General features: G+C 40.1%; 1 protein-coding gene, 1 long non-coding RNA gene and 1 other non-coding gene across 3 annotated transcripts; 1 reads left to right on the top strand and 2 right to left on the bottom strand.

The window, feature by feature from the left end:
- Positions 1-1,356: 1,356 nt before the first annotated feature.
- On the bottom strand, positions 1,357-13,005 carry slc12a3 (solute carrier family 12 member 3). The gene is made up of 26 exons (XM_072435383.1): positions 12,736-13,005; positions 10,642-10,782; positions 10,215-10,290; positions 10,023-10,118; positions 9,625-9,764; positions 9,439-9,549; positions 8,991-9,102; positions 8,788-8,918; positions 8,632-8,716; positions 7,881-8,041; positions 7,618-7,725; positions 7,417-7,540; positions 7,087-7,188; positions 6,864-7,019; positions 6,679-6,778; positions 6,492-6,600; positions 6,283-6,420; positions 6,098-6,204; positions 5,916-5,998; positions 4,966-5,043; positions 4,559-4,657; positions 4,181-4,292; positions 3,951-4,037; positions 2,300-2,438; positions 2,160-2,227; positions 1,357-1,616 (listed from the first exon to the last, which is right to left on the bottom strand). Exons 1-26 carry the CDS (start codon positions 12,994-12,996, stop codon positions 1,475-1,477), a joined length of 3,066 nt encoding a protein of 1,021 aa, XP_072291484.1. The 5' UTR covers positions 12,997-13,005; the 3' UTR covers positions 1,357-1,474.
- Positions 2,703-2,774, top strand: trnap-agg (transfer RNA proline (anticodon AGG)). Its single transcript has one exon. It is a non-coding gene; the product is annotated as a tRNA-Pro (tRNA).
- A 3,908-nt stretch (positions 13,006-16,913) lies between the features above and the next one.
- LOC140349127 (uncharacterized) lies at positions 16,914-17,948 on the bottom strand. Its single transcript, XR_011924519.1, has 3 exons — positions 17,846-17,948; positions 17,702-17,757; positions 16,914-16,997 (listed from the first exon to the last, which is right to left on the bottom strand). It is a non-coding gene; the product is annotated as an uncharacterized lncRNA (long non-coding RNA).
- Between the last annotated feature and the right edge of the window lie 9,784 nt (positions 17,949-27,732).

Here is a 27,732-nt window from a genome sequence, read left to right on the forward strand (position 1 = left end):
ACCGGATGTAATAAAGCCTACACCCATGGATCTATTGGCCTACACCCGTGAGAATGAGACCTACATCCATAGATCCTGCTGTCGTGGCAATTGCTGCGGCCATATTTTGATTGTAACTAAGCGTGGATGAATTCTAAAAGTAAATAATGTAAAAACACGTCCAGAAAAAATACAATCTTTATTGTTTACATATGTCCCTGAATTTCAAACACTGATTTCAACAAGCTTATTCTACTACTAAGATTTATGTTCATATTACTGTGCGCATTAGACTTGTGTCAAGTGACATGACAGCTTCCAATTAAAGATCATTTTGTCACACCGAAATGTCCCCATTGTGTGGACAAATAAAGGCATCTTATCTTATCTTAATATTCCAAGACCAAGGTGCAGAGTAGGAAAAACCTGATGTTCCTACTCTGTGAAGAATTGAGGCCAAATAATGCAACAACAAAAAAAGAAAAGAAAAAGTATTTAAAAGAAAATTATAATTAAAAATCCAGCTCCCTATTAGTTTGCATAAATTCTTGAGTAGATTTTGTTGGCTGTTAGAAGTGCTGATCAGGTTACCATGGTGAATTATTTATACCTGATACGTTGTTTGCATATATGGATGTCATATACATCGAAACAACTGAAAGGAGTATAACTCTTTGTTTACAAGTCATTTGTTTAATAAGCAACCAGTTTCTCCCTCACCAAAATTGTCGTAGAAGCATAATTTCACCTCTTTCCTTTGATAGTCATGGGGGAAAATATAACATAATTAATAGCCACTTTAATCGTATGTTCTTTCATATTAAGAATGAATGAACTTCACAAATATATCCAATCAATTAATGTTGTTTAATCAAGCACACAGATGTGTTTAAAATGTACAATATTTTGAGATAAAACAATGTTCCTGATGATTTCTATTTCAAGTGCACTATTGTCAAAGCAATTAACAATTTAAAATTAAATACAACACAATTTAAATGGACAAAATTGTAGCTTCCTGTTTTTATGTGATATTTGAGGACTTTTGCCCATTCAAACCATAATATTTAGTTTTGCTAGTTGTAAACTAGTTGTTATGGCAACAGCGATAGATTCTCATCACTCTGAAACCGATGAATAGGAAGACAATTCATGGCATTACATAATATAACTGTATTGTCACAGGTCAACGTCCAGGGTTCATTAAAACAGCTGTGATCAAAACAGCGAGGCCGAGCAACAGTGAACATATACCCGACTTTTTAATTATTATTAGGCCCTAATGACATAAATTTTAGGTTTAGGCCATTTTCCCATTTTACTTAATTTACATACATTTTACATTTGCAATAATTTTTCTAAAAAAACATTGTTCAGATGACTTCCTTTGAAACTTTCTCAACAGTATTTGCAATTATTTACAGTCAAACCTACTACGTAAATCATTTTAACTAATACATTTCTATTAACAGTTTTAAAGCTAACAAATGCGTCTTTATTGGCAATAGAAAGTAAGAACGTTCTCTTGGTTTCCTCTGACCAATAGGACGGGAGGTCGTAGATCACGTGACATGAAGTCCAGCCAGGCCAGATAGAGAGTGCTTGGACAAACACCTCTTCTTCCCACGGGCATCGTGCTGCAAGGTTAAATCATTAGATAAGATTTAGCTATAGTAGAGCCGGCCTTTTACACAGCGTGTCCAAAACTAAAGTCACCAGCTTGTCTCAACCAAGCAAATATGTATGAGCTTCCTACTGGATAACTGCTATATGGTCTTTCAGCTGGAACACGCTATTTTAACCAAAATGATTCAGTGAGTGGCTTAATTCTGAAACAACATGTGGAAAGACAAATCCCGTGGTCATGGAAAATATGTCTATATGTTTGAAAAGGGTCAAATCATTCTATACTCTCCCATCATCAATACAAGATATTGATGAAAATTAATGCAGCACTGGAATGAACTAAAGCTTTTGACATTACAGACGCTTTAATACTCAAAAAAAGCCACGGCAAATGTAAAGCGTGTGGCTGTCTTTTCTTTTCTTTTTTTGAAGAGGCACTATATTTACAGTTTCACTCTCACTCTCAGTTACCGGTAATAACTAAATTCTTACTAACTGCAGGGTTTTAATTTTATTGCATTCAATTCAACCTACTTCAGTTTTTCTGTACTTACACCAGGATTAGAGCAGCCTCTCTGGAGTAGTCCTGTAAAACCTCATTCAGTCGGATCTGATGTAGAGTCTAAATTAGACAGAAAAATAATTTGAGTAAGGAATAAAATGCCATTGAATTGAACGCTGGTGTATCTTTCACCTTGGCTTTGTTCTTCTCCCAGTCTTGTGCAGAGATCTGCCAGGGCCCATCACTGACTCTGGTTGGTCCACATCCCAAGTCTTGTTTCGGGTTCATGTCCTTTCTGTATCCAACCACCATATTCTCAAATAGTTGCACACTAAAGCAAAGAGATACACATTGACAACAATTATAAGAATCATAACAGTGAATAATCAAATAAAAATATTGTGTTTAGAACATTTTCTTCATCGACAAGCCTTATTAAAAAAAAAGTGATATTTTTTCCACTGCACTGCACTACTACCATTGAGGCCTGGGAGGCGCTGTTTGACCAGTTTGAAATGATGCCACATCATCAGAGCATCTCTCAAACCCCAGACCAGGGACGGATAATTTATGGGTTTCTTCTCCTAGAAAGTATGGCTCGTTGGTCTAGGGGTATGATTCTCGCTTAGGGTGCGAGAGGTCCCGGGTTCAAATCCCGGACGAGCCCTCTTTTTATATATTTTGAACATTAGAGTCTGATTAACTTTGGCACATTAAAGTTGAGTAACAACTATTCACTTGATCCTAACGACATACCATTTGAACAGTCTCATTATCCTTCTTTTTCCTTCCACTAATCGTACACTCATAGGCAAGGTGATTGGGGGATTGGTGCGTCTTGCCCAAGGACAAACAGGCATTTGGTCAGAGCTTGGATCAAACTCCTTATGGACAAATGTTTTTGCTACCCAATGTCTCTATGGTGGGGTATAATTCTCACTCCGGGTCAGAGCCCTTCTTTTTTGAAAATATATTTTCAAATAAAAAAGCTTAATATTAGCATATTTATGGAATAGCATGTAATTAGAGCTACTACAATCTCAACCAAAATCAAACAGACTGAAACTGGGCGGTCAATTTAATCAAATGACTCAGTTAATTGTGATTATTAAACACAATAGTTTCACAAATTACACAATAGAGAAAAAAAGCAATAATTCACACTAACTTTAAATAGTTGCCCGTGGATCTGAGCTCTCGCTTTGTAGAATGCTAGATAAACCTACTTTCCATTCATTTGTGTGTTGAATTTCAAATCATTATAGTGATAAGTAATTTGATTTTGTTTGCATTATAAAAAAAAAAAATACGACCATGCTGTGTGGATCCTCATTTTAATTCATAGTTCAACACAAACTTATTCATAGTTAATTGTTGTATGTTCCTATGTTTGTGGATTCTGTTCCTTGACAATGGCAATACTGTAAACCCTTTCTGATTCTGATGACATAATTCATGCGATGCTGGGTTTCTCCTGGGCCAGAAGGAGGCGCTGGTGACCAGTATCTGCCGCATCACAGCAACTCCACTTTGGATGAGACACAGATGAAGATTTTAGAAGTCTATTGAATGAAAATGTGTCTCATTGGGGTAGGATTCTGACAAGGCAATACAGCTGGTTTATCCCTGTCTTTTATTCTTAAAGTAAGCATATTTCATAAACATTGTATGCTAGTAGTGTTAAAAAAAATCGGTTGTAAAAGAAAAATAGTATATATATATATATATATATATATATATATATATATATATATATATATTTACCTTTTTTTGTATGTGTATGTAAATATGCAAATGAAAGGCACAGGACAGGGAAGACATGCTTTGTTTGTGCCTGTCTTACTTCATTGGTTGGGGAGTTTGGTAGATATCGGGAAGAACTTCAACATCGTGGAAGCCAAGACGAAATTTCTTGATTAATGACAGAACCCTGAAAAAGACAGACTGCTTCAAAAGGTGTAAATAAACACAGAAAATGAGTAAACTTTTGTTACTAAAGATTGCTTTATGATTTAGGTTTTTTTTAAAAGTAAAATAAATAAATACAAATTCCTGTATGATAAATCCTCTTACTCCTGTTTCTGCTCTTCTTTTTTGTCTGGTAGTCCACCAACAAAGACTCGAACCTTACACCTAGACCAGCGCTTCCTTCGGGTCAGCAGGTAGGGCAACAGTAGGATGAGGCCTGCATGTCACAGACATTGCAATGAAATAAGAAAATGTCATAACACTTTAAAAAAGGCATACCAAGTGGTTAAGCAGATCTTTAATCTTTTTGTTGATATTACTCATGTCTGTATAGACACATGTACTTTATAGACACATGTGTTTTGCCATAAAAAAAAAAGCTATTAGCCTTTTAATATGTGATCCCTGAACTAAAGTGTACCAAATGTGTGTAATGTTAAATATATATACAATACAGATAGAGATAGAAACAAAGAAACCAACCTCCATCATCACATAACCAGTACACATCTATGGTCTTCTTTCCTTGTTTTTTCTGGAACACTGTATTCGACTGAGGTTCAGGAGAGCTGGGGATGGTGGCTAAAATGGATGGACAGTTCTTTTAAATTTCAAGCATTTCATTTATTATTCAATCATTACACAGTATCAAATTTCCCCCTTTCTCAAACAACATGATTTATAAACCCCAGCACTCAGTTAATTGTCTCCTGTTGATGCTGTTACAATATACTCTATGCATGGTATGGTATGGTATGATTTAATGTTTGCTAAGAGGAAAAACAACTGGATACAGGGCTTTTAAATTGTGTAGATAAAAGTTCACATAAATATCCCAAAGGCAGAACTGTACATGCATTAAACGTAATTATTCTAATGTGTATACATACAAATAGAGGTTGTTTGAAGGTGTGCTCGGGACAATGAGCTGCAGACACTCTCCGGGCCTTCATCAAAGGCAGGATTGACTAAAAAAAAACATATTATTATTATTATTATTATAGATTTATATATATTTGTATTCGTTTTACTAGTAACAATAAACAAGAGCTGAAACACATCAATGCGGTCGACCTGAATATCAGGTTTACAAGAGAAGACGCTGAGGAGAACAGCTTAATCTTTCTTGATTGTTCCACTATCAGAAGAGAGAACAGATAGATGTATGTATGTATATATACATGACTCTATCCACCCACTACAGCACAAGCTAGGGGGATTACACAAGCTCAGGGCATTACAGCACAGAGCCCAAGAAGTGCCCACCAGCTCAGAGGGCAAGAGGAAGGAGGGAAAACACGTCCGGCTCTCTCAGCCTGTGGTTGGCCGGCTTGTGCTCAGAACCAAGAAGAAATTGTGTCTCTAGCCCTTAAGTGTCTGGACTGTGTGAAACACTCCAAAGGATTTTCAGACAGCACAGAATCCCTGTTTATTTTAAACCAGGCAATACTTTAAGACAGAAACTGGTTTACCCTAATGACAAGATGCCAACACAAAAACAGAGCAATGTAGAGTATTCAATCCAATGCAGTGAGGAAAGTTGTGAAGAGCGTTTCATAGTTGAGACTAAATAGGCACTTTGCTAATCAGGAACTCATCAGTGATGAGGAGCTGCAGAAAGGTAACAATAGGATTTCAATGGCCGTTTTACTCGTTTGAGGTGGAACTCACAGTGTAAACAAATAGATAAACAGGACCAGGAGGACTCAGACTAGATCTGCAAATTGAGAATGACTCTTGGATGAGAGTCGAAATGTCCAGATGATTACAATTGAATCTTTTTCTACACTGGAGCACTCCTGGACGAATGAGGGATTGCACTGACAAAACAAAACCTTACTGTGAGATTGAGGAGGGTGAGAGATGTCCAGTCCTTCCTTCATCCTCAGCACACAAATGCCATATTGTAGCTCAAATGCATCACTGAAACACAGGATATTGTTCAGCACCTGGGTAAAATGATAACTGATAAGCCCATTCATTAATGTAAATTATATGAATGGAGTTTCTCCGACTACTCACTGCAGGATGCCAACATAATCATGGGCAGCCTGTGGAGAGACACTGTGCCATGACGTCTTAAAACCCAGCATCAAAACATTAGGCTTGATGCGGCCCAATCCTGCCCCCTAGATAACATATGCACATGATAAAAATGGGTAAAGTAGAAGAATGATGAAAGTGGCAGTTGTCATTGCATTTCAGACCTGCATTAACATGTTGACTCCAGAGCGTAGATTTGAGGACACCACTCCTCTGTAGAAGGACTTCACCTTCCTTTGGTTTAGCCACGTCACATGTTTCTCACTGGTTTCCTTTTGCACCACAGAGGGGCTGGGGCCACACTGCGACACACAGCACACAACAGGACATTTAAGCTGATACTACCACCATATGAGTTTAAATCATGACTTACCACAACATTTGCACACATCATTAGACTGAGGCTTTTAGTGAAACAGCTGACGAGGTCGACAAGAGCTGGGCGACTGCTGGGAGGTCCTGTCAGCACCAGACACTGAGGCCTGAGGGACAGCAAAACCTTTTAGTGATATTAGTGACATTAGTACATTGCCATTTTTGTAGAAAAGGCAGTGACTCACCTGTAGTTTTTGACATGATCTTCCACCAGGTTAAGGCCCACGCACTGGTTCAGAGCTATATTGTAAGAACCGGCCTGTACCGAAGAGCCCCAGTTCACAGCTAGACAGAAAACAATCTTATATTCATGTAAGATTGTTTGAATATTAAGTATTTATTTAAAAAAAAGGGGATTGCATGGACGCACCAGGTTTCTTGTAGAGGGAGTATCCCAGAAGAAAGAGGACTATTCCAAAGGCGATGAGAGCAGACCACCATTTGAGCAGGAACATGATGACTACACAACACACTGCCCCCAGCAACGACAGCCACTTATTGTAATACCGGAACGAAGGGCGCCAGCCTACCACACACGGGACACAATTAGTGCTCAGAATACCTTCGATGGATGTCTATAATACGTTTTGTACCTGGTGAGTTGGTGATTGACGCGTGGAAACAGCTGAAGTTGATCAGTGTGTAAGAGCATAGAAAAAAGTTGGAGATGATGGGAGCAATGGTGTTTAAATCAGCTATGGGACAGAATGCAGTTGTATAGCTGGTTAATTAAGAATAGCATATCTTTTTTTTTCACTTTGACAGTTTACAAATTATTAATTTTCAGTCTCTGTTTCTATCATTTCTAATATAATGTTTAATGTGCTGTGTTTTTGTCGGTGCAAAATAAATCAACTTAAATACAAAATGAGTCATCTATGCATTGTTACATACTGTTTTGTAAATCATATTTGAGGCCTTACCAATGAGAATAAAGCAGGCAGCAATGAGGTACGTCAGCAGATAACCTCGAAGGGGTTCATCATTATTGCCATAACCTTTGCCAAAAAAGCCAATGAGTGGATAGAGGCTGTCCTTACATAGACACTGTGGAGAAATAATGTGATTAAACTTGATTATTATATATACCTTATATAGGACATTGTGTGGTATGTGTGACTGACCTGGAAGACTTTGGGCGCGGACACCAGACAGGCCAAAGCAGAAGACAGTGTGGCTCCAATGATGCCAGCAGTGATGAGAGGTGCAAAGGCTGAGACCATGCTCATCGACTGGAGTCAATAACATGTACATTATGATACTATAAATGAGGTTTGATTACAAAAGTTCAACCAGCAAATTTAACACGGACCAAGGATAATGTATATAATGGGCTTGATCTCAAAAAATACTATTCATTCGATGCATCTGTGGAATCTTTATTTACCTGGTATTGGTTAATGAGGCCATACGAGCAGGTACCATTCTGAACGCACTCAGAGAAGTCCCAGCCATACTGACAGGCCGGGCCCACACAAGACTCTGGGTCTGAAGAGGCTGCCAAAGTGTCATTCAATACGCCTGAAGCATCGCGCACTACACATGAACCTATGACAAAACGCTCAAATTAATCTTTTTTTTTTTTTCAATTTTAACACTTTACAGAATCTGCTCATTATACATTTGGAGTTTTCACACTGTAGAAACCTTTTGCAGTTCCTGGTTCTTTTTTGTGCCAGTTCCTATTTGCCTATTTGTATTTACACAGACAAAGACTTGGGTCTGGTACTTTTCAGTCAGACCAGGAACCTTCTGGTGACAACAGTACGGAGAAGTCCCTATAGTCGCTATATGCATTATAGGCTCTATTTAGTCAGAAGAACCACGCATGTGCATGTTTGAATTAATTGTCAAACTTAGACAACCTTTACTGATTCACAAAATATATTATTTGAACAGTAAGTAGTAATCCAAATTATGAATAACATTTATAATAATTTAGTTTAACATCACAGTACATGGTTTACAGTGCTCAACATAAGTAGAACAGAAGAAGAAGGCTACTGTTATGTGTAGAGCCTATTCAATGATTGAGCTGAGGTATTTAGTTAAAATAAACATTACACATTTAAGGTCATTTATAATGCATTATACACTTTGAAAAACTCTTTTCCGTCCGGTCAGATGCTAATACTTACCAATGGTGGCAGATATGATGATATATGACACAGTGGTAAATAAAATAGCCAAAAGTGTGCCTCTAGGGATGGCCACTGTTGGATTCTAGCAGGACAGATTTGTTATTAGTTTCAAGAGGAAACACATTGTCAGCACGTATGGACACGCTGTCAAACCTTGAGATCTCCTGAAATGTTTACCCCGGCCAAAATGCCAGTGGCAGAAGGGAAGAAAATTGAGAACATCCCAAAGAAGTTACCCTCTTTTCCTCTCCAGCCGGGCACAAAGTTTACAGCAAAGATATCAGCTGTCAAAGGTCACAGACAATTGAATTAATCTCAACATTTGATTCATAAAGTTTGATATGGATTAGCTCTACCTTTGTAGCTGAAGAAACCCTTGGCCTGCTTCTGAGGACTGGCGGGGATGATGGTTCCGACAATGTAACTGGCAAAGGAAACCATGATAACGAAAAAGAACACAACCTGGGCCTGGAAACAAAAGTGAATTGTTTTTGTGAGACACATAAGGGTGGACTTGAATGTACAATCATTTCTCAGAAGATTTTCTACAGTCGGTGTGCTGGGATCAAATGTATGGCTGTGAAAAAGCTCTAATTGTTAATGATTGATTGTATTTGCATCGCTGTTGAAAAGGGAAAAGGGAAAAAGGAAAGCTTTAATAAATAGGTATTTTTCTGTTGTGATTTTATTTTGACAAGGTACATTAAACAGAACACCCTGTATTATTCCAAAGTTGTCCTTTTAAATTCTGGAATATCAATGTTAATTTCTGTAAATATTTTCTTTAGACAATAAGGGACCTACCTTTGATTCCCAAGCCATCCCGGCCAAAGAGATGCACAAAAGAAAGGTAACAGTGATGATGCCAATGATACGAATGTCGTTTAATCTGTCCACCATGACCGCTTCATGCTCCTACAAGAGAACCATAGTCATTCCACAAGCTCCAATTCTGCGGTTTCTGTCTCCGTCTGTGCACATTTGACTTACTCTCATGAGGTCAGTAACAGTCTCTGCAAACCCTACAGTGTGCATGGCCACAGCTACTGCATTGGCAAAGGCAAAGATGAGACCAATAGACCCTCCCAGCTCTGGACCCAAACTACGGCTGATCAGGAAGTATGTCCCACCTGAGAACAGCACAGATAGAGATCAGTATCATTTAGTCATATAAGACATGACTATACTCAGCATATCTCTTTATAAACTACAGTGCCATGCTAACGACAAGAGGTGGTGATTTTGACCAACAAAAATATCTCAATATTATTTTGCCATACCTCGATAACAATTTTCAAACGATGTTTTAACAATGCATCAGAAATATGCTAAGATGTGCCTATGCCTCTACGAATTCAATTAAATTGCCTCTGTTACTAATGACAGACCTCCTTTGACTTTTCCATTTGTTGCAATGGCTGAAGTGGAGAGACCTGTGATTCCTGTGATCGTAGAGGACAGCAGAATGATCACCCAGGTTAGCCCTAGTGAACACAACACAACAACACAAAGAGCTTATTTAACATCCTCAGCACCTGTACCAGAGTCACCAACAATCATTCATTATTTTTTAGACATACCGATACCAGCTTGACCAGTAATCCAAGGTAGACGGAGGTATAGTATAACACCCCAGATGTTTAACATGCATCGTATCTACAATCAGACAATAAGACGTTAGTTGAAAATAATTAAGCAAGAGTACAGTTACACCATCAAATATATAAGTATGATTAAAAGTCTAGAGTCAGAAAAGTACTGCGGTACAATTTCTTTAAAAAGTAAATTAATAAATGTAAGTGAGCACTACTCACTCCAAGCCAAACTCAATTTTCCAAGTGTCACAGAATAAAATGCTAGCAACATAAGCAACATAACTCAAAGCTTGAATTGCAATGACATAAATATCTTTTCAGGAGGATGGATGGGAATACTATATTATAAATTAGGATTTATCAATAGTTGGATTTCTGCATGTGAATACCCAAAATGTTTATCTTGTCTCACCAGGACCCCTTGAACCCATCCAAAGCGAGTGGGTTCAGTAGGCGGCTCCTTCTGCTCATCAACATCTTCATCATCAGTGGTCTCCCCTCGGTCCAAGTGTTCAACAGAGGCCTCCTCATACAGAGGGGGTCTGGAATCATCCTGCAACACAGAACAACGCAGCAGTTTATGACACCAATATTTCAAATCTTCCATTTGTCTCAAAAATCCCAGAAAGAGTTGTGGTTAAATAGCTTTGTCGTTCAGTCAGGGTCCACCACAGCACTGAAACTACACTAAAGTCACAAATTATTTGTTACTTGCTGCCGACTAATGGATTGGTCTCAATCCTGGTTCTGTTGGACCTCAGCGCAGCGTTTGACACCATCAACCACAACATTCTACCGCAGAGGTTAGAATGTGATGTAGGTGTCAGAGGAACAGCCCTCAGCTGGTTTAAATCATATTTATTGGATAGGTACCAGTTTGTTGATGTAAACCAGAGCTCCTCACCTTGCTCTAAAGTAACTTACGGTGTGCTGCAGGGTTCAGTACTCCAATTCTGTTTACTCTTTATATGCTGCCGTTAGGTAACATTATCAGAAAGCATGGCTTTGACTTCCACTGCTATGCAGATGACACACAGCTACGAGACAATCTAACTGACTCCAAACTGATAATCACACTGGACAATGTCAGTGTAGCTCATTGAAACCTTGGAGTCTTATTCACAGCACATAAGTCAAGCCTGTAAAACTGTGAAATAGTCAAAAATAGAAAAATCTGGCCTAAAGTTGACGCTGCAAAACACATTCAAGCATTTTTTTTTTACATCCAGAGTAACTGCCTTCTTTGCCCCATTCTATAAAAAGCTCTCAACTGTTTTAATATGCAGCAAATTTATACTTTAAGTAACACATTATAAAGTTAACAAATAATAAAAAAAAATTGAGACTTCAGGGCTTATCTGAATGCAACAATAGTGCCACGTTTTCTTGACTGTGTAACAAGTTTGTAAGAAGCTTGTAAATCTGCCCTGAAGCCACTCGAATCGTTATATAAAAGTTTTCTCAAGATCCATAACAAGATAAGTCAACTATTTCATATTCTTGTAAAACATAACACAACACGTTTTGCAAACCTGATTATTTATACAAACGTTATTGTCCATTCATTTCTCAACGGACATTTGCATATTCAGCTTTCCCTGTTTGGCCCTTTTGCCAGTGAAATAAGTAACCAACAAATCCAAATTATTGGACTGATGTGCCTGTTTGATGTTCTAGGAAAGAGTGGATGATTTGTTGGATATGAATGATTTTATGCTGTTGAGAGGACTGGATGTCACAGAATGTTTATGATGGACTGGTCATTGTAGTACCTTTTCCTAGAATGTTTTTATGAACTATGAAATGTTAAAAAAAACATCAGCCTGCGCAGGGACTACAGTAAAGTCTATTCACTGGCTCCTGTTGAGTTTAGAATCAAATTTAAAATCCTCCTTCTGACTTACAAAGCCATAAATGCCATGGCCCCATCCTACCTCAAAGATGCTATAGAACCATATCATCCAAACAGAGCACTTCGCTCTCAGAATGCTGGCCTTCTGGTGGTGCCAAGAGTCTCTAAAAGTACAGTAGGAGGTTGAGCGTTTAGCTACCAAGCTCCTGTGTTATGGAATCAACTCCTGTCCATGTTAAAGAGGCTGACACAGTCCACACATGTACTTTCTGCTGGTAAGATCAACAACCCTCTCAGGGAACTGCTGTTTTGATTTTTGGCTTTACAAAAAAAATTTAAACAAAATGAAAATGGGTCTTATCATCATACTAAATGTTTCACTTGCATACAAAGACAAATAAAAAAGAACAAAGATTAATTTTAAGTGCATATGACGGGTCAAATTACTCTTTCACTCAAACTTAGTTTTACCCTAGTTTGGCAGTCCAGGACTTGATCTAACAACGTAAACAAGGGACAAAAGGCTAGTATAATTTACACACTATTACTTGACAGCAACAAAATCAAAACACCTTGAGTGAATGTTTAAACTGTGAGAAAAATCACAAAAGCTTAATCGAGTTCTGTCTTATGTTAGAGCCTGGACCTCCTCACCTGGGGGTTGGCGTACAGCTGGTACAGTGAGGGCCTGAACCGCCTGCGTCGACCCCACACCTCAGTGTTGGCGTAAAAGTCGTAGTGTGGAGGCGCGTCCAGGGTCTCGTACCCGGTCACCGTGCTTTCGCACCGGCTGGACGCCACGCTGCACCGATCACCAAAGTAGTCAAAGTGTCCCGACTCTTCCAATGGTAATGAAGAGGCCGCCTTGCTATTGGCATTGAGGTGGACACCGTCACTCAGCTCTGGTAACTCCATTTAAACAAGAAATTGTATGATTTTCTTGTGCACATAACCGTGTTCACAGCTCCATGTGTTCAGTGCTGAATGTTGATTGTGTTTCATGACAAACAGCTTTATATTTTACCTCAAAAAGCAGGAAGGGCCTGAAGCGACGTAAAAGCGCTGCTTCAGTGAACACTAAAACATGGTCAATTACAAGAACTATTAATCTCTACATCACTGCGCCTGTGAGGTCAGTTTTATTGTAGCCAAAGGAAACATTATACCAGTGTTAAGCAACAGGTCAGGACAACATCAAAGGTGAACTGTGGTAAGTACAAACTTTTAATGGCTTTGCTACTTGGACAAAGACTGTTATGGTTGGTTGTTGAAATTGTCAATGACTAATCTGCTCTGAGGGCAAAGTTGGCCATTGATAGTAGAAGCTGTAAACAGCATCATCAAAGATTTAGCTGCAAAATGACCTTGGCCTCACAAAGTAGCCATTTTCAAAGTTTCTCCGAAAAGGTCATTGCAAAAACTTGAAAGAAAAAGAAAAAAAAAGTTGAATGTGTTTAAAGTTAAATGTTGACACACGAGAAGCAAGTGCAATACAATGCTAGAAAGTGTCCTTTTTGTTCTGCCAATGTAAAAACACCCACAATCACATTCCAGTAGACTACAAAACTTGTGTTGCAGTTAGTATAGTTCTTTATGTGGTAGATCTAGATCTAAATTACTATTCAGAATGCATTGTAAATATGTTTGTTTAAAGTGTTTCTCATATTATCACTTACGTGGAGCCACAGGTCCCTCCCTATAAAAGGAGGCCTACCCTTCTTGCACCCTGGGGAAGGCCACGTAGGACTGAAACACATAGCATATTCTAAGCCATGCAACAATAAAGGCTTTTTAATATTTTTCTGTAAATCAACAGAGTGCCTACATTTCAATGTGTAAGGAAAAAGTCACGCTGATGAATGAAAATACAATGATCATGCAGGCTTCACACTGTTCATATTGGGACAAAACGACGCGGTACGGCCTTTGTGCTCTTCTACAATTCTTTTCAATGGTGGATCACATTCTCAAGACAGGTTTTTATAATCTTCCCCTAAATATGGATTGGGAATTTTGGGACCAAAATATATTTTCAGTGTGTTTTTATACAATATTTTCTTTGTGTGCACAACTTGTACAGCATCATTGCTGTAATACTTTAAGCAATTATAGTCTTTAGGTGTGACACCAGTCTCCCTTCAATACTGTGTAAAACAAATCCATTACTAAGTTTTAAAATAATTTAATAGCCATTTAATGTGTAACTAAACAATTTAAGTCTGTTAAACAATCTTTCAAATTTCCCCATGACGACACATAAGAGCCAAGGTCATCAATATCCATAAAACAAAACAAGGCAAATATGTATTGTTGAAATTGTGTTAATGTGAGTAATAAGTTCAGCTTTTTGCTTAAACATCAAAGTAGTTACATTTTGACCTTGGCCTGAGAAAGTACTGCAACTGTGAAGTGGAAGTTTAGTTGTAAAATACCTGGGTTAAAATGTATTTTGTAACATTCTGTTTCAAGGTTCAGAGTATAGCATTCTGAATACATTCACTAAGTTAAACACAACATAGGATATTAAAATGGTTTATGAATTTATCATGGATTAGGATTTTTTAATTTTTTTTTTAAGCACTCTGGCTTAATCTTATTTTTTTAAACTAATACTGTGAAGTTTGAAGACTAAATTTGGTGATCAAGTATCACCGTGTATTGTTTTGATGTCTTGCAACTAAAGATATGGTTCAAAGCCTTGTTATATTACCAATAATACACATTATACAAAACAAAAGATGCCTCTACTACAAGTGAGCAATTAATTTAACACCGTCTAAAAGGTCTCCTATCAGTGGTCAGAATGGCTCTGTATTCAGTGACAAGGAGACAGAATTACAAATTCTTCACTTTAATGAGTAGAAATAACAATTCCTGAACCGTTTCCTGGAACATGCAAGATGAAAACATAAGTGGAGGACAGAAACTGACAATTACTAGTCTGAAGTACTCACAGCATCTTGACCTAGGAGTGCCATCTTCCCGGAAGTCATTTTAATTTTGCTTGTCAGGTAATTTCTCATATCCAACATTTGCCCCAAGTTCTACCTCATAGTTTGTGTGTCCAGGCTTCATTACCGACTGCTGTGAATCCGGTATTGAATTTTGAGCTCCTTCAGAATTAACACCTGGCCATCTTCTGACAAGACCGTCATGGTATACTCCCGACTGCTGCACACTTGTCCCGTCATTTGGTGCTGTACCGTCCATATTTAAAAAAAACTTTGTATAGTGTGGTTTTGTTGGCGTGGAGGGAGAATGACCCTGATGATGGTGGTGGTGGGGCGCTTGACCTTGGTGGCGGTGGTGGGGCGCTTGACCTTGGTGGCGGTGGTGGGGCTCTTGACCTTGGTGGCGGTGGTGGGGCGCTTGACCTTGGTGGCGGTGGTGGGGCGCTTGACCTTGGTGGCGGTGGTGGGGCTCTTGACCTTGGTGGCGGTGGTGGGGCTCTTGACCTTGGTGGCGGGGCTCTTGACCTTGGTGGCGGTGGTGGGGCTCTTGACCTTGGTGGCGGTGGTGGGGCTCTTGACCTTGGTGGCGGGGCTCTTGACCTTGGTGGCGGTGGTGGGGCTCTTGACCTTGGTGGCGGGGCTCTTGACCTTGGTGGTGGCGGTGGTGGGACGCTTGACCTTGGTGGTGGTGGTGGTGGGGCGCTTGACCTTGGTGGTGGTGGGGCGCTTGACCTTGGTGGTGGTGGTGGTGGGGCGCTTGACCTTGGTGGTGGTGGTGGTGGGGCGCTTGACCTTGGTGGTGGTGGTGGTGGGGCGCTTGACCTTGGTGGTGGTGGGGCGCTTGACCTTGGTGGTGGTGGTGGTGGGGCGCTTGACCTTGGTGGTGGTGGTGGTGGGGCGCTTGACCTTGGTGGTGGTGGGGCGCTTGACCTTGGTGGTGGTGGTGGTGGGGCGCTTGACCTTGGTGGTGGTGGTGGGGCGCTTGACCTTGGTGGTGGTGGTGGTGGTGGTGCGCTTGACCTTGGTGGTGGTGCGCTTGACCTTGGTGGGGATTATGATGGTGGTGGGGCATATGACTTTGATGATGATGGTGGCGGTAAGGTGTAGCAAATCTTTCAAAACCGGGGCACTTCTCTAAAGGGATCATTAGTTCACCATTAACGTATTTAGCAGACTGCAAAATGCTATTTTTAACATCTGAACCAACAGAAGTCAGACCGGGAGTTGAGACCGACTGAGGTGAGTAGTGTACAGTATTATGGCCACCTCCTGCATCAGTGGCACTTGAAAATTGCATTTGACCCATCCAGTCAGTCGGGGTATGGCGATGACCTGAGCCAGAGCCAGTTTGTGCTGAAGGTTGCTGTTGTGCCTCCAGCTTTAAAAACCCTTGGTTCTGTTGGGTTTCCGTATTAGTTTGGCTGCCTTGTCCTCGCTGGTTAAATAGCCCAGAAAAAAATTTTACAAGCTTGCCCTCTGCTGGTTTCTGAGCCGTGTTTTTTTTTAACCCTAACCCAAGTTTAGGGGCAGCAGTTGTAGGTAAAGGGACAGATAAGCTGAAATGAAAACCAGGCTTTGAAGAACCTTGGGGAGCTTTGCCTGGGTTGTTGAATGGACCAGAATGTGAAGAAATTCTAGATGGACTTTCAAACTGGCTCCCATGGTGAAAATGACTAGACCCCTGAGAATGGTCATGTTCACCTTTCCGGTCCTCTGTGTTAGAAATGGGTCCTTGAAATTTTATTTCAAATGTCCTGGGTTTGGCCATTGCATTTTTTGTCGGAGATTTTCCAGGTGGGAATGATTTGACCTGAGCATTTTTTTGGGCAGCATATGGGTTCAGATGTAAATTGGGATAAAACCGCTTCTCCATGAGAACATCTCCATGAGGTTTCCAGGCATGCGCCGCTCGATGCCCCCAATTCTGGGCAGACGGACGAGGCCACATTGGCCATGCTTCATAGGCTGCAATGAAAGCAATGACAGTTTACTGCTTCTACAGTGAAAACCTTCTGCATTTTTTTTTTTTAAACGTAAAGTGTACACAATACATTTCATTTGGTAATCAAATTAAGTGTTTTTTTATATTTGAATTGGCAAAATGTGCAAAGTAGCAGCCTTTAAAAACAATTACTTTAGTACATGACCCAAGAAAAAAACTAAATACAGGTGATGCAGCCCTTTGATGGTATTACCAAGTGTCTGCAGTGCCTCATTTTTTTGCAACATTACAAATTATTATGAAATGATGAATACATGTTAACGATCATTAAACTAATGCAGTCACCTTTTAGGGTTCGTTGCCGACAGTTTTGTGGAAGTGCTATATTTTGAAGATTCAGGTTCAGAATCTGATTACATTTAAGAATAAGGCTATGAAAATGGTCAGGAAAATTGTTTGGTTAAGGGCAGGGTTTGGGTTTATGGATAGCAAAATCTAATAAAAAAAAACATAGCTACTACAGAACTAAAAAAAAAAATAAACACGATTTGGGTCAGTTTCATAGCAAAAAGTTCAGAACGATCTGATATTGGATGTTTTTCATGTATTACTAGCAAAGAGAGTTCCATCAGCAAGAAATCATTGCAGACCGAAGTCATTGTAAAAATATATCCATTTATCAATCACACTTTTGGGTCCAGGAGCTGTAAACATAAATAACACATACCAGTTGGAAAAGCTGCAGCATAGGTAACCTCAGATATCCAGCAGCCCAGCAAAATACTGTGAACATAAAACAGGAAACATTTATGTGGGACAAAATGAAAAAAAAAAAAAATACATATTATAAATATAAAGTCAATGTTAGTACCTTATTAAGTGGCCCACAGGTGCCATATTTGGCCCTAACCTTAAGGACATAAACATTCAAACACCAGCTTCTGCAGCTCTTGACAACCCAACTCTCAGAGGCAGGAACCCTCCGATGGGAAAAGCACGTCTTTCTAAAAGCACAGTCAAACAAAGTCAACCTAATAAACCACACAGAGGATGAAGTTTGGCACCGCTTCAGAAACAGGTGTTCGCTAATCAGACCTGCCCACAGCTGCCTCCACTCACACTGATCAGGCAGCAGCAAACTACACTCACAACAACACTCACAAAACTCACGACAACACTCACCCTGATCAGGCAACAGCAAACAACACTCACAACAACAACAACAACACTCACACTGATCAGGCAGCAGCAAATAACACTCACAACAACACTCACACTGATCAGGCAGCAGCAAACAACACTCACAACAACACTCACACTGATCAGGCAGCAGCAAACAACACTCACAACAACACTCAGAACAACACTCACACTGATCAGGCAGCAGTAAACAACACTCACAACAACACTCACAACAACACTCACACTGATCAGGCAGCAGCAAATAACACTCAAAACAACACTCACAACAACACTCACAACAACACCCACAACAACACTCACACTGATCAGGCAGCAGCAAACAACGCTCAGAACAACACCCACAACAACACTCACAACACTCACACTGATCAGGCAGCAGCAAATAACACTCACAACAATACTCACACTGATCAGGCTACAGCAAACAACACCCACAACAACACTCACACTGATCAGGCAGCAGTAAACAACACTCACAGCAACACTCACACTGATCAGGCAGCGGTAAACAACACTCACAACAACACTCACACTGATCAGGCAGCAGTAAACAACACTCACATTAACGCTCACAGCAACACTCATAAATTCTTCAGTACATTCTGTCAAAACGTGTTAAAATACAAGATTAGGCTCTTGACAACCCAACTCTCAGAGGCAGGAGCCCTCCGATGGCAAAAGCACGTCTTTCTAAAAGCACAGTCAAACAAAGTCAACCTAATAAACCACACAGAGGATGACGTTTGGCACCGCTTCAGAAACAGGTGTTCGCTAATCAGACCTGCCCACAGCTGCCTCCACTCACACTGATCAGGCAGCAGCAAACTACACTCACGCCAACACTCACGACAACACCCACAACAACACTCACACTGATCAGGCAGCAGCAAACAACACTCACAACAACACCCACAACAACACTCACAACAACACCCACAACAACACTCACAACACTCACAACAACACTCACACTGATCAGGCAGCAGCAAACAACACCCACAACAACACCCACAACAACACCCACAACAACACTCACAACAACACTCACAACAACACCCACAACAACACTCACAACAACACTCACACTGATCAGGTAGCAGAAAATAACACTCACAACAACACTCACAACAACACTCACAACAACACCCACAACAACACCCACAACACTCACAACAACACTCACGACAACACCCACAACAACACTCACAACAACACTCACACTGATCAGGCAGCAGCAAGCAACACTCACAACAACACCCACAACAACACTCACAACAACACTCACAACACTCACAACAACACCCACAACAACACTCACAACAACACTCACAACACTCACCACAACACCCACAACAACACTCACAACACTCACAACAACACTCACACTGATCAGGCAGCAGCAAACAACACTCACAACAACACCCACAACAACACTCACAACACCCACAACAACACCCACAACAACACTCACAACAACACTCACAACACTCACAACAACACTCACAACACTCACAACAACACTCACAACACTCACAACAACACACACTGATCAGGCAGCAGCAAATAACACTCACAACAACACTCACAACACCCACAACAACACCCACAACAACACTCACAACACTCACAACAACACCCACAACAACACTCACAACACTCACACTGATCAGGCAGCAGCAAATAACACTCACAACACTCACAACAATACTCACACTGATCAGGCTACAGCAAACAACACTCACAACAACACTCACAACAACACCCACAACAACACTCACAACAACACTCACACTGATCAGGCAGCAGCAAATAACACTCACAACACTCACAGCAATACTTAAACTGATCAAGCAGCAGCAAACAACACTCGCAACAACACTCACAACAACACCCACAACAACACTCACACTGATCAGGCAGCAGCAAATAACACTCACAACACTCACAACAATACTCAAACTGATCAGGCAGCAGCAAACAACACTCGCAACAACACTCACAACAACACCCACAACAACACTCACAACACTCACAACAACACTCACAACAACTCACAACAACACGCACAACAGCACTCACAACACTCACACTGATCAGGCAGCAGTAAACAACACTCACATCAACACTCACAACACTCACACTGATCAGGCAGCAGTAAACAGCACTCACAACAACACTCACACTAATCAGGCAGCAGTAAACAACACTCACAACAACACTCACAACAACACCCACAACAACACTCACACTGATCAGGCAGCAGCAAATAACACTCACAACACTCACAACAATACTCAAACTGATCAGGCAGCAGCAAACAACACTCGCAACAACACTCACAACAACACCCACAACAACACTCACAACACTCACAACAACACTCACAACAACTCACAACAACACGCACAACAGCACTCACAACACTCACACTGATCAGGCAGCAGTAAACAACACTCACATCAACACTCAGAACAACACCCAGAACAACACTCAGAACAACACTCACACTGATCAGGCAGCAGTAAACAACACTCACAGCAACACTCACAACACTCACACTGATCAGGCAGCAGTAAACAGCACTCACAACAACACTCACACTGATCAGGCAGCAGTAAACAACACTCAACATTAATGCTCACATTAACGCTCACAGCAACACTCATAAATTCTTCAGTGCATTCTGTCAAAACGTGTTAAAATACAAGATTAGGTGATGTCAGGGAATGAGACATACACCAATGCTATTCCTTAACACACAGAGAACACAATTCAACTTAGAATATGAAACGGCACAGAAATATCAGACGTTTGTGTGGCATGCATGGAAAAAAACGCCGGGCCGGGCCACCAAGCTGTTGTAAGGAGCCTGGTGACCCTCCTGGTCTCACGACGTTTTTTCTCATGCAGGTTGGTTTTATTAGATATTCTGGAATAGGCGGGTCACATTTCTCATTGGTCAGCTTCACATCAAGGCACTTGTCTTTTACAACAGTCTGTCTTCCTTAGTGATAAGAGTCTTGGTGAATGTTTTACCCATTCTCCCCTGGGGTGTTACACCCCTCCCTAGGAGTAAACATTCCTGTGCTCCATCTTTACACCTTCACAAATGCAGTTTGTCACACATGCCATTTTTCTCTTAGACTAATGATGCAGATAATATATCACTATTATGCAGATAAAATACATCACAGAAATATAATCATATATTTACATTTTATCACAGGTGATCTTTAAGTTTCTACAGGATAAAAATGCATTTTAAGGAAACAGCCTGTGAAGTTTAGGTCCCATAAAATCTATTGATGTGAGTGGATTAAATTGAACAATTAAAACAATTTAGTTGTTTCCACATGAAACCATATGTTAAAAGAGCAAACTGACCAAAAAACTACGTCTCACCTTAATTGAACATTACACTTTGAAGATGTACAGTAAGCAATTTATCTGCCACAAAATATTGAATCAAAAACAGATAATGTGTTCTCTGCATCTGCACTCAGAGAAATCTCCCATCCCAACTGCCCGACATGCACTTGAAAGCGGTATCACATAGTCAAGAAAATTATAAATATTCCTGTAGCAGTGTAACAACAATACAACATTTTTAGACTACATAGGAAGGGTTGATACTCCACTACCAATTTTGATACGATAATGATATTAAAAAACCTTCTTAGGCAAAAAATATATAACATAATAATATTGATATGATTAAGACCATTCTAAAACTTTCAGAAAAGGTGCGACTGTTGTTTGTATTAAAGTTGGTATTAGAAAAGTATTAGATTGTTTTTCCACACACGATTTTACTGCGAGTTCACCTTATTCAAGTGATTTTGTGTGTGACTGCCGCTCCCTGCCTTCATCTGTATGTGTGCAGGCCAGTTTGGGGGTGACCATTCTGAACCAGTGGAGCGTTGCAGACTGAAGCTCGGCCCCTGACACTGCAGCGTAATGATGATGGATCTCCTCAAGGTGTTTATGTTGCCTTTATTTATTGGTCCTTTCATTGGTTGTAAGTGTTTTTGGGGTGTGGAGGTAGAGTGTTAGTTTGTGGCTTTTGACTAGAATAATGAAATGTATTAGAAGCATTTCTGCAACCCCAGCACCAAGACAGTGAAAACAACTGTTCACAGAGTAATTAAGGGAGTTTGGATATTGAATGATTAGTAGTGCTCACAATTTTTGTTTATTTTTTTAGGATAGGGCTTGGCAATATGACAAATTCATCATGATTATTGTCCCTTCATACTTATCAGGCACACATTTTGGTTTGATCTAATTATAAATGAATAAAATGCCTATTTTTAAAAAAAAAAAAATGTTCTTCCAAATTCTGAACTCTGCTCCACACCACATATTTTTACTTGTTTGGCTGTAGACATCCATCGTCTTCCGCTTATCCGGGGCCGGGTCACAGGGGCAGCAGTCTATGCAGGGACTCCCAGACTTCTTACTCCCCAGACACTTCACCCAACTCCTCCGGGGGGATCCCGAGGCGTTCCCAGGCCAGTCGAGAGACATAGCCCCTCCAGCGTGTCCGGGGTCTTCCACGGGGCCTCTTCCCGGTGGGTGGCTATAGACATCTGGATTAAAAAGACCCAAGCAAAATTTCCACCAACAACAGTACTCTTAATGGCCACTTGAAGGCTTATGTTCATTAATACTGGACAACATACATTTGGCTTAAAGGTGCCATAACATGCTTTTTTTCACGTTTCGTAGTCTATCCTAAGTGTATAATTGATAATAATAAGGGTTGTGCAACACCCTTAACATAAGAGTTAAGAAATATCACCCAGACCTTGGACCCCCTCACCAACCCGGAAATGCAGACGGCTTGATATTCGCCCCCACCCTTGCGAAGAGCGATCTGGCTCCCCCGCCCAACCCGTGACGTAGTCTCAGAGCGCGTGTGTGCCCCGCCCACCCGTAACGTAGCCCCACAGCTGTCTGCTCCGCGATGCGCCGCTCCTGCCGCGCGACTGAGTGAGAAACAATAGAACTTCAGATCAACACTACTTTGAGCCTAAATAAATCTGGTGTTTATTCTACAGCGTGCGCAGAACAGATATATCTATAGATCTATATATATATATATATATATATATATATATATATATATATATATATATATATACATATATATATATATATATATATATACATATATATATATACATATATATATATACATATATATATATATATATACATAAGTCTTATGTCCATCGCGCTCTTATTTCCTGGTTTTTCGGTATCGGATAGAACTTCTCTCCGTTTATTTTCCCGGTTGCTGCATCAATTGCCTCATAAACCTTCACCATTGTGATAATAGTAAAGAGTGCGATATCATTAATGACGTTTTGGGCCTCTTTGAACCGTGTTTCGTCGTAAATCGAAGCAGAAAAACTCCGGGGCTTGTATTGGGAGACGAGCCTGGAGCAGCGCGGAGCCGGGGGGAAGGGGGCGGGAGGGGGAGGCGGGTGGAGAGGGGGGAGGGGGGATGATGACGCGTGCCCGTCAGTTTGGAGATTCGCGGAAAGGAGATAGTCTGTAATATAGCTAAAAACTGCGGGAATCAATCAAAAAAACACTCATATATGAAGCACAAATAGCAATGTAAGAAGGTTAAAAGCTCTGAAAAGTCGATTTTGCATGTTATGGGACCTTTAAAAACAGAATGCTCCTGTGAGGTAAATTGCAAGTAAAAGGGGTTTTACTTTTCCTGAAACTTGGATTAGGGTTAGTTTAGACAGATTATAACAGCCATAACAATTCTGAACTAGTGCGCATTGTATAGTAAGTGAATGTGCTAGAAAACAGAATGAGCCTCAAACTTACATCCCTCATCGCCAGGCACAAAACTAACAGAATACAATTTGAATTTGAGATGTACAACATGGCAATGAATGCCAAACAATGCCCTGGTAGAACTCCACCTCAATACAGATATTATTTATGGCTCGACCATGAAGTTTGAATTTATGTGACTGACTGTACATATTATTAGCACTCAAGTCCCTCCACAAATCAAAATGATAAACGCCAGAGTACTCTGTTGAATTAAAAGACAACATCTTTGTCTAAATCAGCTGGGCCATTGTATTGTTATTATTCTTAGAAACAAACATATGCCACTGAATAAATGACTTGGTCCTTCGTCTTTTACAGTGATGGAGGATGTGAATTGGTGAACAGCAGGCAAAGCAAATTCTATCATCCATCTACTTAGAAACGCCTCAAAGACTGATCTAAATGCTGATGTACAATAATTGGGCGTATTCAACTTTTTAATAGCTCTCTACAAATGTGCAGACCCTTTTAAATGAAAATGAGTTGTCTTAGAGTCAGGAGCAGGGCCACACCTTATGCACGTCGCTTCCTGTATTCTGAAGTCTTTCCAAGTGAATACACTTTAATTAAAAAATAATACTAATTTTCTACATCTGACTGTATGCATTGTAAGATAGGGCCATTGATGTAGTTCAAATAAGTAAAAGATTATTTGCTGCCCTAGCAGCCATGTAAAATCAGCCTCTGTATTTTCTGAAGACACTATTTGCAAAACAGAATTATATCCTACAGGTGTTACATCCCATTTGTGCTGTCTGACACTAAAACGGAGCAGACCATCCCTATGCTCAAAATTAGAAAATATACAGAACTTGTAATGATAAGCTGAGAAAATCTTATTTAGCAGGGGAGCAACTGTCATGAGGCTGTCAAAAGGATCCAAAAGTGAAGCACAGAGATGTTTGTCACATGTGTCAGTTTCCAAGTGAACTGCTCTGACGTTGCCAGCAGAGCTTCCATTAGGATGGAAGGAGGTTTCACAAAAGCAAGAGTGTAAAAGCAGATTAAGAACTGTTGGATAAGAATGTTTTTTGGGAAAAAAACACCCTGGTAAAATTCATCGATCACTGGTCCTGAGGAGATGCCCCGATGGCATTGAAGGACGGGTCAAATGCAGAGGACGAATTTTACTACGAGGACAATAAAGTGTACCTTAACTATAACCTTATTTGTCCCACAATGGGGAAATTCCACTTTTAGAACAGCAGAATATAAGCATGCAAATAGATTTAAATAGACTTAAATCTAACATACGGTGCACTGTGCAGATAGGGCCAAAAAAAAAAAAAAAAAAACTCTAATGTACAGTTAGTAGCTATGACCGAGATTGTGTGCAGTGCAGCATATGGACAGAATAAATTGCAGTGACTACAGGAAGGATTGGACCAGAAATGATTGACATTATGTTACAATAATGCACATGATTATAACAGATGATTGACACTTGGTTTAACAGTGTTTGTCATGAGTGAGTCTGACATCAGCAGAAAGTAAAGACCTTTTTTCGATTGCAAATAAAACCTAGTTAAATTACTTTAACAAACAGTTGTATGTAGCAATATGAATAGTAGAAGTTTAAGTGGTAAGCTCCATGACATTTTTGGTCAGTCACACCATTGAAATTAAAATGTTCTATCTCATGAAATCCTCATGCTGAAAAGATTATGCGATTAGTGCTGATACATGTGCATATTCTACATCATACTTGTTGCAACACTCATCAGTATTGTAAATTAATGAAAATATATATTTTGTGTCGGAGTTAAAGGGCCAGATTCCCATTTGTCATGAAATAGATTATTAAATGCATTAGACTATATTGATAATTAACTTTGTCAAATAGATTTAAATAAGTGTGATCATGGTACATTATCCACAAAAGATAATATCTATAGAGAGAATCAAAAAATAGTTTCAAAACCTAATTTAGTATGATTTATTTTTTTAAATCACAATGAATAGTTAATTGCCTAAAGTTTCACAGCCTAGTGGACATACAGAAGTGAAAAGGGAAACGTTGCATAAATATGATACTTGAAGCGAGGCATCAGAAGTGTCATCTATTTGTTTATTAGAATCATTTCAGAACATTAAAAGAGTAAGTAAATTCAGCTGGTGTAAACTTCACAAGGTTTTTGGTGTAAACTTAATTACCGAGAGTTCTGCAGATTATTAAAGATCGAGAATGGTTGTTTTGATTGACAGCAATCAAATATTGAAATGTTTTATTAAACTTGTTGCAACAAGAGGTAAAGAACAATTCTGATTCTGAAAACTGTCAACTGTCAATTTTGGGGAATGTGATCACAGACAGGACACTTCCTGTCCCCGACATAGTCACAAAAACTGTGTTTATACATGATGTCGTTTTAACTAATGTGCACAGAACACAAGGTGAACTTTTTGGACTGGACAAAACTCTCTTTTGGACTTAACATGTGTCACTAACGTTGTTTGTGTGAGTGTGAATGAATGAAATTGTCTTGTCTATGTTTACGGACTCATCGTTAACATATTTTCTGAATTTTCAAATAACATCAGGTTAATATAAGCTCGTTTTCAGGTTTTCACAGGTAATTGACAGAAGCACATGGTCCAGAGTGGATCTATGTGACAGAACCAAGAATTACAATGTGCAACTCCAGAGTTGTTGTTTTTGTGTATGTGTTGTTCTTTATCTTAACTGGGTGAAACTATGTTCACATGAACAGAGGGTCATCAAAGGGTCATGTGGATTCAATATAGAGTCAAAGAAATCAAGAATCTGATAAACTACAAAACTGGTCCATGAGGTGAATTTAGTGTATGCCTCAATTTACACTGAGCTTCTATTTGGATTTAAAATTAGGTTAAGCATTTACCAGAAGAAATTAAAGTTCATTAAAATGTTTGGGGCATTTGAGAAAAGAAAAGGAAAAGAGATATGACATAACGTTTCCTTGTGCGGCGCTTTCGTCTGCTTTATCAGGTTGTTCCAGACTAACGCAGCATTATAAAACATTATAAACATGAACCTATTTTGGGAAAATTAGACTTGAAAATTCATATGTCGAAGAAACCCTGAATGAAAATAGATTCAGGAAGTAGAATTTCTCTCCCATGGACCAGACCAAGCCTCGGACAAGGGAGGGATGCACTTTTGCTTTCTGTGCAGGTCAAACCCACACCGCGGACAGCGGCTTCATGGCTCCTGGTCAAGGAGACAAGGTGCTAAGGCAGGAGATGGAAAGGTGCTGATCGCGGACACCGCAGTGAAAGTTGCAGACTTCTCACTGTCTTCAGTCCACCCAAGGGACCAGAGGGTCATCTGTACAGCTGAGATACGGCCGCAGGGTCAACTCCAGTACGACAGAACCAACGTGCCCTCGCCGGCTGCAGGGGGCGACTTCCCTGGGCGTTCAGATTGCAACGATCTCAAGTGCGAAAAAAGAATATTTGGGGTCCGAGCAGATTGCCAAGCTTGACCTACACCAGCCACTGACCAGGTGCTCTGATCACGTGGCACTCCGTCTACACAGATAAAAGCGCTGCTTTTCATCTGCATCGACCGGTAAAAATACTCACACAGACAATCCGGAAGCACGTGTTTCTCTCTCTGTCGTGAGAGGGGGCCCCCGGATCCTCGGGGCTCTAAATGGGCCCTCCTCTAAAGGAGAATCAAAGCTAGACTTTATTCTTTAGAATTTTGTGACGGAG

This window comes from Eucyclogobius newberryi, unplaced genomic scaffold (assembly GCF_026437365.1).
Source record: "Eucyclogobius newberryi isolate DKJ021-1_F unplaced genomic scaffold, fEucNew1.0.hap1 SCAF_7, whole genome shotgun sequence".
Lineage (NCBI taxonomy): Eukaryota > Metazoa > Chordata > Actinopteri > Gobiiformes > Gobiidae > Eucyclogobius > Eucyclogobius newberryi.